Consider the following 15,276-nt stretch of genomic DNA (forward strand, 5'->3'; position numbering starts at 1 on the left):
TTCATTTAACAGTAAAAATATATACTCCTGTAAAAATTATCTTGTCTGATTCTGTAAATGGTGTAAGCTACGTGGTGAATTCAACCAGAGTACTTATTTTGTATTTAAGTTCCATTGCTTACTAAAAGTCTTTTTATAAGTATGGAGAAACATGACATTATGTTTGCAATGTCATGTCATTTTTGTTCTTTATTAGAAGTTATCCATTACTCCAGTCTAACAGATTAAAGATATATATATATAATATATATTGGATATATATCGTATTTTGGATCTCCAAAATACTCTGCAATGGTGTTGACTTATGAATTTGCACATGGTTTGTCTTAAAGCATATACACACATACACACCACATATGCATATAAACAACATTTAAAAGCTTGATTTTCACCACAGTTGGACTTTAAGCTCAAATCTAATTGAATGGCCAGTTTCATCTAGGGTGATAGAGGAAAAAAAAAATCAACACACTGGTTGAAAAAAAAAATCTAGCAATGTCTGACAAAAATCTGACACACTGCAATTGAATGAGCCTGGTGTGAATAGCTCCATAGGGATCTGTTTTTTCAATACAAGAGCGACATTGCGTCGTGCTCAGTGCGAAAGGCCCTAAACGTTGAATTTAAAAAAAAAAAAAATAAAGTAATTTTTTAATACATGCGAATGTATCAAATTTAAACAATTATTTTCAAAAAAGTTTTCAAATATATGCAAGGTAAAAAACATTATTTAGTGTTTTTTCATTATGATGTTAGAGACATTTTTATCCCCACCTCAAAAAAAAAAAATTCCAAATGGATTCAGAAATGAAAAACACTTATTATAGATGAGGTGTTTTAATCTCTGCATAAATAATAGAAAATGAGTTCCGTTTCATTGATCCTAAAACACTATATCGCAATGACCTGGCAGCCACCCAGGTTTACTTACTAGTTTGTCGTTCTACATAAAAGATGACAGACATTTAGCCTTTGCCTTAAAGTGAAATATTCCATGGTAATGTATGTGGTGTGTTGCCGCTTCACTCCTCTAAACTAACAAAATCTAGAAGCAAACTGTCTGTTACTGACTGTCTGCTAGAATTATACCAGACTAATAATTGACCTTTGTGAAAGCACTGAGCTTGAAAAGAAAAGGATGGAGAATATGAGGAAGAGGAAAAAGGTGTATTTGACGTTGAAGTGTGTGTGTGTTTGAGAGAGAGAGAGAGAGAGGGCGCTGGACAAAAGGGGCTGTTAGAACGAGGTGGTTAATTGTTCACTTTGGGATGGCATCTTGTCAGCAGAGATAAGTTGTCACGTTTTCCACTTGAACTGAGACTAAACGATTGTAAAATAAGTTACGGCCGTCCTTGGGGCTGTGTGCTGATGCAGGGCGCTGGGAGCATGCTCAGTGCCAGCTTGAACACCCCCCGTCCCCTCCTCACATCAGCGCTTTCACTCGGCCTGAAATTGATGTGATCTGAATGTTATTTTATTCTGCCGCTAGTCACAGCTGTCAGTGCCGCTTATGAAAAGTGAAGCAGCCCCTCTGATAGCCTGAGCTGGAGGATCCAGCCAAACGCCAGTCAGAACTGGCCTCACACGAACACGGGTGCTCGATCATTTAAACCAGAGTAGACACCACATAATGTTCTACACTCTAAAAAAGGTCTTTGAAAATAGGGCGCAATGTACGGTTCATTTGAAGGAATTTTCTGTTTTGATTTTACACAGCTGCTTTTTCTGTATTTTGAATGACGGATTGCATTGTGTTGTGTTTTAGGTTTAACCCTCTGCGGTCTTAGGTGGGGTTTTTTTGGACCCTGGAGGTGTTTTGACAATTGTGCTTGTTTCAGTTACTTATAACATTTTCTTGGCTATAGTCTGATTTGTAAGCTTAACAGATTTTCTTTTTCTATAGTTATATAAATAACTATAGAAAAACATAATTCTATAGAAATAGAAATATTTCTTAGTTTTTTCTATAGATTTTTCTTACAGTGTGTACATGTGTGGCAGAGTTGCATTCTCAATAAATTAAGAATCAAGATTTTTTTTGTTGAAAATAGAGATCACGATTCTAAATAGACATCTAAACAAAATGACAGGTAATTTACTAGAGGTTCGGACAAATGTCAATTGCTGCAGTCTATTTAAAATATTTAAAGAAAAATCAGTTTAAATGAATGATTCAATGACTCACTCAAAGACTTCACTTGTTTAATTTCTGGATAAATCAGCGTTTTTGAATGAATCTATTGAATTAATGATTCAATGGCAAATGCATTTTTTTTCACCTTCTGGTGTAACAAATTTACTCTGTTTTGATCACTACTGTAGACATCATTGTTTATATCCGAACTATAAACTGATAAACTGATATGATAATTTGAGTTATACATTTTCATACTGTGTGGTTTAAAAAATGTTTCATACCATGACAACTGCTCTCTGGGTCAGCGGCAGTGCCAGCGCCAGCGTAGATTTGAGTGTTCTGCTGTTATTGTACTTGTCAAGGTTTAAGAGACAATTGAATCATTGTCATTTAGGGATAAGATCGCATGGGTGTTTGAATGGAGATCGTGCTCTTTTAACAATGAATCATGCAGCTCTAGTGTGTGGTAAAATAGGCCTGAACGTCAGTCTCTCTCTCTGTGTGTGCAGATACCAGTATGGGAGATTCTGTGTGCTCCAGTCCTAGCATATCCAGTACCACCAGTCCAAAGATGGATCCACCCCCATCGCCCCACGCCAACCGCAAAAAACACAGGAGGAAGAAGAGTACCAGTAACTTCAAGGTGGACGGCTTCTCTGGAACTGCAGAAGGTACTTCCTGTCTCTGTCCCACACAATCTTGTCAGATCTCTCCTGAACATCTTTTGGTCTGCACATTTAGCCACGTTTCTAAGAACAGCTGTAAAGCACTGGTTCTTAAATGGTCTTTATACATTCTCCCGTATCTTTGGCTGAGCTTCTGCAGTGCCATTGATATTTTACAGGGAGAGTCAAATGAGGGGGAGTTTGCTTTGTGAGAAAACATTGCACAAAAGACACGCTGAAATATTTGGATTTTAAACTCTATTTAAACCTGGAAACACATGGAAAATTGTCAGGTCAATAATCAAATTAGCATTGGCAGGATGCCAAAATTTCAGTAGTCAGTAACAGTACCTGTGAATTTTAATAAGCAAAGACTAATTTGCATTTGACTAGTTAACTTTTTTAAAGTATTTTAAAGTTAATCATCATAAATAAATATTAATTAATAATTAAAATAAGTACATTAAATGCATGACATGTAGCCTTATGTTTAAGCATTGCTTGAAAACAAGCATAGACAAGTGAAAAGTAATTGATAAAATAAACAAACAAAAAAAAACATTTCAAGCAATAGTACGCAGTTATTGATGTTTTTCATTTTATTACTGTAGAGGGGTTATTAAAGCTGCTAAAGCTATCCAGACAAGAACCGTGACCGTTATATTTCATATTATTTTCAGTTTATTGTAAAATTACCTCAAGAAGTAACTCACAGAGCTATTTTAATATAAAATTGTTGGTCCTCTATGTCCTTTTGACAACACTAAGATAAATACAAGTCATTTTTTTATTGGTAAAATTGACCACATGAACTCCTTTAAATGAACTGTCAGAAATCCAGCTTTCTCTTTGAAGCATTTCTTAAATCTCACTGGATAACATCTTTAATATTTACTAAACATGTTGAGTTCATGCCGTTTGAATACTGCTGTCATAAAAGCAACATGGGGACAAATAATATCATTCACATGCAGACAATTTGTACTTTTCATTAGAATCAAAGAAGCCTTCCCATATGCCATCATGTATAAAAGCACATACTGTATGCTGCATACACTGCTGCTGTCACACACACACACAAACGCAAGTGAGCACACATCGTCATGCAGTGAAGTTGCAGTCGAACAGATGTTTCTGAGCAGCAGATGTGTAATATGTTTCCTGCCGTCAGTATGGATCAGGCAGCTGACAGGCCTGCGTGGAGCAAGAGAAATATGCTGAGTGATTATTACAATCTCACACAGACAAGCCGGTTAAACGCCGTCTGTCACTCACACACGCATAGACTCCACTCATCACTGCAGCCACTATTATGACACTATGACAGTTGATATGTATTTGTATTTATTTTTCTAGAATTGAAGCTTAAAGTGATTTAATTAATATTTTATTTGACTACACTTAAAGTGTTGTTTGGACAAAACTTTGCTAGAGGCCTGCATAGGTTTACATGTGAATGTAATGTCAATGCAGATCTACAATTTACAAAATGATCTAACAAATTTTACCAAAAGTTACAGTAACACACTATCATTCAGCAGTTTGGGGTTAATAAGTTTTTTTTTTTTTTTTTTTAAAGAAATTAATATGTTCAGCAAGGATGCATTAAATTGATTATAAATGACAGTAAAGACTTTAACATTGTTACAGAAAAAAATCGATTTTAATTAAATGCTGTTCAGTTGAACTTATCAAAGAATCCACAAAAATGTTTCCAACATCAGTAATATTAAGTGTTTGTTAAGCACCAATTCAGCATATTAGAATGATTTCTGAATGATCATGTTACACTGAAGACTGAAGTATTGGCTGCTGAAAATTCAGCTTTGCATCACAAGAATAAATTACATTATAAAATGTATTAAAATAGAAAGCAGTTTTTGTAAATCATCATAACATTTTACAGTAGTACTGGTTTTCTGTTTTTGATCACATAAACACAGCCTTGGTGTGCGTAAATGCATGAAAAAGGTCACTGACGAAATGAGAATGTGCCCCACCAACTGCTTCTGTTAGTTTCAAACATAGCAGAGGATAATTTCCAACAGGAAATCAACTGAAAATCTCATAGTAAGGCTTAAATTACTATACTGAAATATACAGAATATTTATAAACAAAATTTGCATCAAAAGTGTGTAATACCAAACTTTTATTAACTTTTTAAAGAAGATTTGGATATTTAAATGAACCTAAAAAAAATTAAGAAATTGCTAGATCACAATAGATTTATGAACCTCATGATATGCCTCGTTACATTTTCTAAATCCTATTGTGAATGTTTGTCTACACTTAATACGAATGAGTTCTCAGTTTACTGTAAGTAGTTTAGAACCTCTTGTCAGGGTGAGAATACAGTTCTGAAGTGTTATAAGGTCAACTGTGTGTGTGTGAGAGAGAGAGAGAGAGAGAGAGACAGAGAGACAGTGAGCATGTAGGAATGATGGATGAGTGTGTGTCAGCTCAGAGAGTGTGTGATTAATTAGACTGGGCTTGTGTGGGTGGCCACGGCCTCTTGAGATCGGAGGATCAGTGCTTGTTTAAAATGTTCCCAATCAACCCTTATTGATCCTTTCCCAAAGGGGGCCAATATATTGTCAGTGAGGGAAGAGTGTGTGTATATACATCCATGTGTCATGTGCTACAGTATTTGCTTAGGAATTAAATGTACTCATTGTGTTTCTAACAGTACTATATAACATATATTTATGTATTCAGATGCTCTCAACTAGAGGTTGTGAGCCATAAATGGGCCACAGGTCTGTTCAGATTGTGGACAGAACAGAAAAACAATGCCAGGTCCAAATAACAAAATGATACTGGTCTTCTAACTGTGCATAGGTAAAATGACAAAAATAAATATGCATCAGACTGGTTTAAGCAATTAAAATTAGACATGCTAACATGAATAGGTTTCATGACAGGTTTCAAACTATGTAAATAAAAGGAAACAAAACTGGCAAGGATATAAACTAATTTCAATGATAATTTGCAGTGTGACCACATTGTGTTTTGTGCACTGAATGAGTATATTTTAATTTATATTTTTATTATTAAATAAATTATTAAATTGCGTACACTACCACTCAAAAGTTTGGGGTCTGCCAATTTTTTTTTTAAAGAAACAAATTAATTATATTCAGGAATTCAAGATAAAGTCATTTATACTGTTACAAAAATTTTCAAATACAATCAACTTTCTATTTATCAAGGAATTGCAGTTTCCACCAAAATCATAGCATCATAAGTCCAGCTGTTTTCAACATTGTTAATAAGAAATGTTTCTTGAGCACCAAAATCAGCATTAGAATGATTTGTGAAGAATAATGTGACACTGAAGACTAGAGTAATGGCTGCTGAAAATTCACAGGAATAAATAAGTTTAAAATATATTAAAATAGATAGCAAATATTTTAAGTTTTAATAATATTTTAGAATATTAATGCTTTGCTTTTAATTAATTTTCCTTAAATAAATATAGCCTTGGTGGGCATAAGAGACTACTTCCATTTAATTAAACATTATTAAAAATCTTGCCGACTCCAAATTTTTGAACAATATTGTCAATATGCACAATCATTTTTGTGCTTAATCCTTTTTAATGTATTGTGTTGCCATTTGATGGCCAATGTAAAACCAGTTGAGAACCACTCATCTGATGCACCATGACTCTACCATGACCTTAGCATTTGAGAGTTTTGAGAGGCCATCTGTTCCACTTAATTCTCTCTATGGTGCCACCATGTGGTCATGGAAGAGTGGAATCATGGGAAATGAGGCCCCTGATAATCCTTAGATTGTAGTAAGCATATACATGACCATTGTTCCAAGATTATATTCAGTCTTTGATGATAAATCTCTGAACCTTACGCTTTATTTTGCAATTTATCCAATCTGGAGTTCTGTTAAAAAAAAAAAAAAAACATTTATATTGATCAATCCATTTATTATGAGTGATTATTATGATTGATACTTCAGTGTCTAATAAAAATAATTTCTATGTCTTCCTCTGCTGTGGTGGACCACATTTAAAATTTGCAAATTTAACGTTCTGAAAGAGGATTCTGGATTTGTAAGTGTTGAAACAAAGAGATTTTTCTTGTAGTTTCTGACCTGTAGGGGTCTTCTGTGAGAAATGGGGTTGCATTAATGTACCTCACTCACCCCCCCTTTATTTCTTGCCATCACTATCTTTCTTTCACTCTTTACCCATTCTCCCTCCCCTTTTCCTTTTTCCTAACCCTGGAGAGCCACTTTGTCTTGCCCTGATTCACGTTTTTTGAAAAGGTTGAACGTTGTCAGATGCCGCCCGGGCCTCTTCCCCAGCCCCCATTCGTCAGGCAGGCACTTAAGTGAAATATTATAAATAATCTACAGTATTGAAATCTTTTATCAGCTGTGTCACTTTCATTATTCAATAAGCGATTAGTAACAGTCTCCCAATTTAGCCATTAAGCACTTGTGCGTGGGGCCGGGGAGTGCTGTCACACCGCGGGCCTTCTGAGGGATAAGGCTGTCAGCTCCTCTGTTATTCATGAGCTCCACCAGCCAGGTACTGCGCCCATAGTGTTTTATATATCACACACTGTCACGGTCAGGTACTGTGCTCACTGTGTCTTATAGAACACTCACACACAAGCCGCGTTTCCATCACCCTTCAAATTGCGCAAATTGAAATTGCGAACTGAAAATACGCCCAATGGAAACACAGTGGTTTTGCAGGCAATTCGAAAAAGGAATATTTCGCAAAACTGCAATGGAAACAGTTTTTTCGCATTTACAGGTCACCGGACGTAGATTATGCGGTATGTTTTGACAGAGAACGAGACAGTTCTTTATTAAAATCCATAAAAGACAAAAGACTTATGGGAATACTGGATTCTAAACCACAAAGAAATACCACAACGAAATGCCACAATCAAGACCTCGAAACACCCAGAAATACCTCATACGTGGCCGCTCCCAAGTATAAGGGGCTTTCCTTGCCATTAATGCTTGAATAACATGCCTACGTCTCCTTCGATTAAAAATAATGGCTAGTGCGGTGGCTGGGATATATGGAAACCCACCAGCATCCGTTGGCATTCTTTATGGAATGACTTATCGCGAGAGGAAAAAAATACGTTTCAGTCACATAACATCGGTTAATGGAAAGGATGTCATTGCGCAATAGTTTTTATCGACATTTAGAAAATATCGCAAAAGTTTGCGCAAATCTGTAATGGAAACACGGCTATACTTACATTCACTCTGATGGCAAGATGCTACTTGAGCAGTGTGTTTGGCTAACATCTCATGTGACACAAAACCAGCTAAAAACATGTTTGGTTCACATTTCACTCCAAAATCAATCATATAGGCTATTACTGAAAGAAGATGAACCTTATTTTAGAACCATCAAGAATGTTTGCATTGTGACATTATTTGCATGTTAAATATTTTCCTTCTGAATTATCGTTATAATAATTTATTGAAAATGTTACTGTATTGCAAAAATGTTTCTTTATACATCACAGTCATTTTTGTTGTACTTTATGCTTAAGGTAATACAGTTTAATACAATATATTAGTTTTGCATATAATACAGTAAAAACAAAATTCTTTCAGTATTTACTCATCCTTGCGTCATTCCAAACTGCATGACTGCTTTTCTTCTATGAAACAACAACAAAAGAAGATATTTCTAATAATGATCTGATCATTATCTTCCATACAGTTACACTTAATGAGGCTTGTAGTTTAAAAAGAATGCAAAATCACCACCAAATAATCATAAAATATGTCTATATGATTCAAAAACTATTTTCCATGTCGCTCAAAATCTTGAGATCTGCTCTAACTCTCCTTGCAGAGCATAGCAAAATTATTTTTGAGTCTTTTTAATGATTAGACTGACCTGGATTTTCAAAACCAGCCTGAAAAATTTGTTCATGAAATTGGATTGATCCCGTTCTCAAGTTCAACACACTGCTGAAGTCTTCTGGTCGCAGCAGTCACCAGCTTACTGTATTGGAGAAAATAAATGTGAATAATGACTTGTATTTGCATAGAGAAATGCAATTGAAAAGAGTTTGTAAAAATCACTGTAACCTGACTGTATACAGTGGATTCATTTCTATGTTATAAAGACATCCTAAAGGTGTCTAAGTTCCTTCATCTTAGATGCTCGATGTGTTTCTGAACACACAATCTCAAAAGTGCTGGTAGATGATGTCATAGGGTCTTTCTATAATTTTAGCTCACCTGCTCTTCTTCTTTCTCTGAAACAATGTCTTCTCACACACATTCCTCTTTCATCCCCCTACACACCCACACGAAGATCAATCCATCCCAGCATGCCGTGCATTTTTACACTCCTCGCATCCCCCCCACAGTGGACCGCTGAAAGCTCACCACTCAAATGGCAAACTTGCTGCACGGACGATCACAGTTTATCAATTACCGCTGAGCTATAGGGCCCTAAGTGGCCCTTGTTAAGTAATTACTACGTTTGATGCGAGCAGGAGAATGCGAGAGCCTTTGAAACCGGATCAGGCAGACGGCGTGGGTTCTGCGCTGCACAGGGACAGCGGGAGGCTCATGAATGCCTTGATGGTCACACAAAGAGAACGATACCTCAGGAAGGCGAGACGTTTTAAGAAACAGCCAGAAAGAGAAAGACATTCCAGAGGATGGCGTGGGCTCACAGGTGTCCTCAGCTGGAATCGGTCTGGCACGTGTTCGCAACGTTTAATTAAAGCATTTTGCAGGTGAACGGCTCTGCGCTATTACTCTCAGGAACAAAGTGAAGATGGTCTTATGGCTTCCTAATGGTATGGAAAAAAGGACCATTCGCCATCTCAAACTGAAAGTTGCTGTCTGTGATCAACAAAAGCCATTTTGAAGTGTCTTTTAAGACCTGCAAATGAGATAGAGACATGTTAAGAGCAGACATTCATGGAATTTATGTTATTAGAAGGCGAAGAATGGTTTGCGTGAAGGACCAAGCGTAGACAATAGGAGAGTCAATCTATCCTATACAGATTCTACAGAGTCTATTGTGTGGAAAATAGCTTGATACTGGGTACACGTTATTGTAGTTTTTGCTTCGGATGCTGTGTACTGGGAAGGGACTGGATGGGATAGTTTTTTTCCCCAGGATTACTGTTGTGTAAAAATGTCCCCTTTGGCCTAAGGGGAAACGAGTGAGACTGCACTGAGCCGGAGTGACTTCAGGTCAGTTGTCAGCACAGCTGGGAAATGAACAGTTATTTAAAGAGTTGAGACTAGACCTGTGTTAATACAGACAGTGAACTGAAAATGAAATGACTTAAACAGCATTTTGCATAGCGCAGTGATTTTAGTGTAATTTGTTTTCTTTAGGGTGTTTCTTCTACAGACACACTTATGTCCCATGGGTTGAATTTTATTTATGAAAAATATCAGATTTCTGCTTTTTCATTGTTATGTGAAAGTCATTGTTATGTGAAACTTTTTTTTTTACCATGACTTTATCTTTTTTTAAATGCTTTTACTTCTCAAATGCTTTTTAGATTTTTGATTTGCCCTTGTCATAGATCCAATCTTAAAAATGATATTTCATCATCTTAAAAATGCAACAAAAAAAATTACATTTAAACAAAGGTTGAAATAAACAAATTTTTTTTAAAAAATTTTACACAGTTGTGGCGTAATTTCCTTGTTTATTAAAATAAACTCTACTTTACCAAGAAGATGACTTTGTCAGTAAAAATACTTAACTTGAGATGAAATATGAACAAAGAAAAAGTAAATATCACATGTGAATCGAAGATTTTTGTGAATATTTCCAATCAGGCTATCATTTTGACAAAAAATGTTACAAAACCATTGTTTCTGTAACAGAATGCTATTAAACCCAATACATAATTTGGTGTGGTGGAATTGCACAGTGGTGGGACATTAAGAACAATTTGAAAGAGAATCATGTGATATATTTGTATACTGTTGGACATTGTTTTTGGAGAAATTAAACACAGGGCTAAAAGTGCCGTAGTTGACGAAACACCCTTTATTCCACAGTTATGAAATGCACAGATTGATCTTTATTTTTCACTTAGACACTTTGCATGATAACATGGACATAACCTGTTTTGTCTTGCAGTTTTCCACTCAAGCAGAGCATTATTATGACTTTTTTTTAAACTAATGCAATGTGTTGTCAACCCTGCTTCATACCCAATGACTTCATTAGCTAACTTACAATTTCTATATCATTCTCATTTGAAAGAATATTTGCACTTTTGCCTGCTGACTGAAGTTCATCCTTTGTTTTCAACCCTGATTTTCTCTGTAAATTGTATTTCATTGCTTTGACATTTCCTGTTTATTTCCCAAATATCTTTTTGTCTGTTCCACTTTCTCCACTCCTATCATTTCCTTTTTCGTCTTTTTTTTCTTTCTCTCCGCTTATTCCTGTGCCTGCCGTCGGATGCAGCCAAACTTAGGGCATGGAAACTAATTCGCGTCAGTAGTCTTCGCAACATTTACAGCAGTGCCTCCAACGTTGAAGGTAACTAGCTCCAGAAAACAAAGGGAGGGGGAAGTCAGTGTACCCCTGTTTTTTAGACAAGCCCCTCACACATATGGTGAGACCCTGTGATTATGCTTTATCCTTCAGTCCTCCCCGATGTACTGTTAACCCCTGAAACACTCCCTGCACGGCAATTACGGTTTCTTAGAGCATGTAACAATTGTAAAAGGTATGCTTTGCTTCCGTGATCGTGTTTGTATGTGTTAGTGTCGTGTTTGAGTTTTAATCATTAAGTGATGGTAAATTGGATGATGTAATTTGGTGATATTGAACACATTGTGGGAGGGCACATATCAGCTTTGGCTCCTCCTCTTTGCACGCCCCCTTTCCCACGACTCCGCCCCGCCTCTGCTTTATTTATTTGTTCACATTTTTTCCTGGATGTGAATAACTCCTGTAATATGTGCCAGGTTATTAATGCTGGATGCTTGAATGGAGAGGGGATAATATGGGAATTAATGACCTGTGTCACAAAGCAATACTGTGTGCTTTGACATTTCGCTCGGTTAATTTGTGTTTCCAAGCATTCAACTCTTCCACTGTACCCCCAAGCACTGCCGTCTGGGCCGTGTGGAGGTAACACCCCCACCCTAGCCTGCCTCATTTCTGTGCATGCTGCATCTTTTGCTCTCTGAGTTGATTGTGTGCCGTTTGTTGGTAAAGGTTGCCTGTGTCAGAGTTCACAAATTTCCTTGCCTCTGCAATATGCCTGAACATCAAACCACAAGAATAGAAAAGTGCATGAATGATTGGATACTTTCGGTCTAAATTGCACTGAAAGTAATTATCGTCATATTAGTAGCTTGTGGAATATGGAGATCAGTACCAGGCACCAGATGAATGATAGCTGCCCCATTTTGAAGTTTAAGGGCGAAATAGAGGGGAGGGGTGGCTGCCTGATGCCCTGTCATCGCAGTTTTTGTATTACACAATTGTTTTCTTATTAATTGTGTGCTAAGGGGAGGAGGCGGAGCCAATCTTCATATTTGCCTCTGAATATCATCTTTCTGCATTGTTGCTTTTCATAATTGTCAAATACCGCCCTCTCCCCAACAGCACTGCAATTTAATTAGGGTGAGAACATTGCTGCTGACCCCAGAGGGCCCGGTGCCTTTGAAGGGTGGGTCCAATCTAGGCTGGGATGCTCCAGTGATCCCACCAACCCCCAAACCTTCCAAATTTTAATAATAATAATAATAAAAAAAAAACTTAAAATGAATAAATAATAGGCCCAGACTCCCCAGCCACTTTTTGTTGATGTTTTGAGTTTGACTTTTGCTGTAAATGAGCAAATTATCTAATGTATGCTTGTTCTTTTGATCCAGAACAGGAAAGATTTCTTTCCTTCCCCTTTCTGAGTTTGGAGAGTGGAGAGGTTTAAGCATTCCGTCTACCAAGCATGCCTTTCTGTAAGGAAGGAATTTGGGGATTTAAACACAAGGCTCTTTTAAAGCAGTGAGGGTGGCTCATGGCCCTGCGGGACCTTTAATATGACATGTATGATAGGAGTTCAATTAGGCCTGTGATTGACTGAAGGAGAGGAAATGGTGTGACTGCACAGATTTCCCGCTGATTAAACTTGTGAAATGGCCTCACAGGGAGATGATTGGAAAAGCTGTCTCAGAACATAGTATAGCCAGAAAAGAAGCCTCATAGACAAATTGGTTTGAATGCTTATTTATGGAAAGTAGTAGAGGCCGACCGATAGTGGATTTTACTGATACCGATATTTAGGTTTGACCATACGTGCTGATAACCGATTTTTAAAATAGATACTGGATTAAAAAAAACATAACACTCCAAGTAAACCAGTGCTGAACTGAAATGTGCTAAATTAAATAAATATCTAAATATGAATATATTGAAATGAGAAGTTCTACAGAACGAATTCTACAGAAAATAATTTATACATTAAAATATTACAGGTTTCTTTAGCTAGAAACATACGTAAATTTCATAGGTAACACGTTGCAAGTCCCATTTGTTAACAAGAATGTATTAGCTAGCTTTCATGAACTATGTATTATGAAATATACTTTTTTTTACAGCATGCATAAATATTTGAGCAATACAATTGCACCTTGATCATTCATGTTAGTTCATAGTACATTAAGGTTAACAGATAAAATAAAAATTAAAACTCAATTTAAAATGTATTAGTAAATGTTGAAATTAACAAACTAACAATGGATAATACTATAACATTTATTAACCTTAATTAATGCGGAAAAAAAATGTAATCTTGTTGTAAAGTGTTACCATTTCATATAAATCCAAAGAGTCCGCTATGCTTAAAGATGGCCATCTTAAAATATATGCAAAGACCAGAGCTTTAAAATTGCATAAATATATATTACATGTATAGTCTCTCACTTTATTTGCTTCTAGATTAGAACACTTGATGATTATCTAATCAAAATAACAATATGTATTGTACTGATAAAAAATAATTAAATCGAATGCATTTCTGATTTGTTTGTTTCTGTCCCAGTTTATTGTGACTTAGCAATCACGTCACTAGCTTTAAATATGCAGCTTCGCCAGCTAATGAATGCATACAAGTGACCAGCTGGATATAAACTAATGCAAATAGATGGTAACAATTGTGACATCAAACATTTGGGTGAGGTTTGCGTGTGTTTCTGTCACATTGTTTTAACCCACCCATGAGGTACTATTGTTAGTCCTCTCAGCCTCGACGGCAAACATACTGCTGTTCTTTCTCTGCTAATGCAGCATCTAGTCAACAAATCAATTACTTTATAATGATATGGCAATATGTACTGTAGTGTTCTGTATTCATACCGTTTCGCATACCGTGATCTGAAGTGACATCGCTCTCCGTGCAGCTTGTGATCTCTCTGTGCTGCACGCAGCCTCACGTGTTACAATAAACAACACGCGGTCCTGCTCTCGCTCTGTATAATACCAGCAGTCTCTTCTCAGCGCTCTCGTTCTGTGTAATGACTCAAGCGCCCTTCTCAAGCGCTCCAGCAACGGACGCAACCCGGAAAAAACTATTTTTGCCGATAACGATAGTTCCACCAATCAACTATTGGTTATTGGTACCGATATATCGGTAAAACCGATATACAAACAAAATGACAACTGTTGCACCATTTTACCATTTCTGTATTTTAAAATGAGCAGCATGTCAAAACAACGGAGCGGTTCGCGCCACAAGCACTCAGGGTCGTTTATGGTAATAATCTTTCGGCACTATATCCTCTGATACTTCTATCTAGAGCAAAACGTGCTTCATTCAAGCCTTTTTGGTTTCATGTGCGTTGCTTCTCTCTCCTGCTGAAGACACTACAGCGCTACAAGAGCTTCAGATAACACGGTTATTTTAACAACAGTAGAGAAACAGTGAACAACAATCTAGATTCATAAAACACTGCAGAAAATGAGAATGCAGCAAATACAACTATTTTTATCTGTCATATATGACTCCTACCATTTAAACAAGTTTTTTGGAAAGACTTTTTTTTATTTTTTTATCTATATTATGCATTATTATGTTATGAGGATTTCAGAATAAATTATATTATAATTGGAAAGATTATTTATAGACAACTAAAACCTTGAAAATAACTAGTTAAATTTGTTTTCTGTTCATGATGAGGACATTTTGATTATGTACTTTGTTTGTTTATAGTAGATACTTATTTTAAGAAAATAAAACAAATTGTCCAGACTTGAAGAGGAAAACCCTGAACCCCCACACAGTAGCTTCTTAGAAACCACTGCTTCGACTCTGAGGCCCAACATACTCATCTTTGATGACCATTTTGACTGTTTAGGTTTTTGTTGTTGTTTTTTACAAAGTACTACTGCTGCCCAGATGGAAATTTATAAAAAAAAAAGTATTGTCCGGACCTCTGCTGGGAAGGAAATATGGAGACCGGACCTCTTGGAATTTTAA

General features: G+C 36.4%; 1 protein-coding gene across 3 annotated transcripts in view; it reads left to right on the forward strand.

Annotated features, from left to right (window-relative positions):
• agap1 (ArfGAP with GTPase domain, ankyrin repeat and PH domain 1) overlaps nt 1–15,276 on the forward strand; it is a 199,318-nt gene that overhangs the window by 153,214 nt on the left and 30,828 nt on the right. For all 3 annotated transcript variants that reach the window (XM_081381520.1, XM_081381521.1, XM_081381522.1), the window contains exon 12: nt 2,647–2,808. In XM_081381520.1, coding sequence (XP_081237646.1) covers nt 2,647–2,808 — 162 coding nt within the window. The remainder of the gene's footprint in view (nt 1–2,646; nt 2,809–15,276) is intronic.

The sequence above is a fragment of the Scardinius erythrophthalmus genome (assembly GCF_964197995.2).
Source record: "Scardinius erythrophthalmus genome assembly, chromosome: 12".
Taxonomy (NCBI): Eukaryota; Metazoa; Chordata; class Actinopteri; order Cypriniformes; family Leuciscidae; genus Scardinius; species Scardinius erythrophthalmus.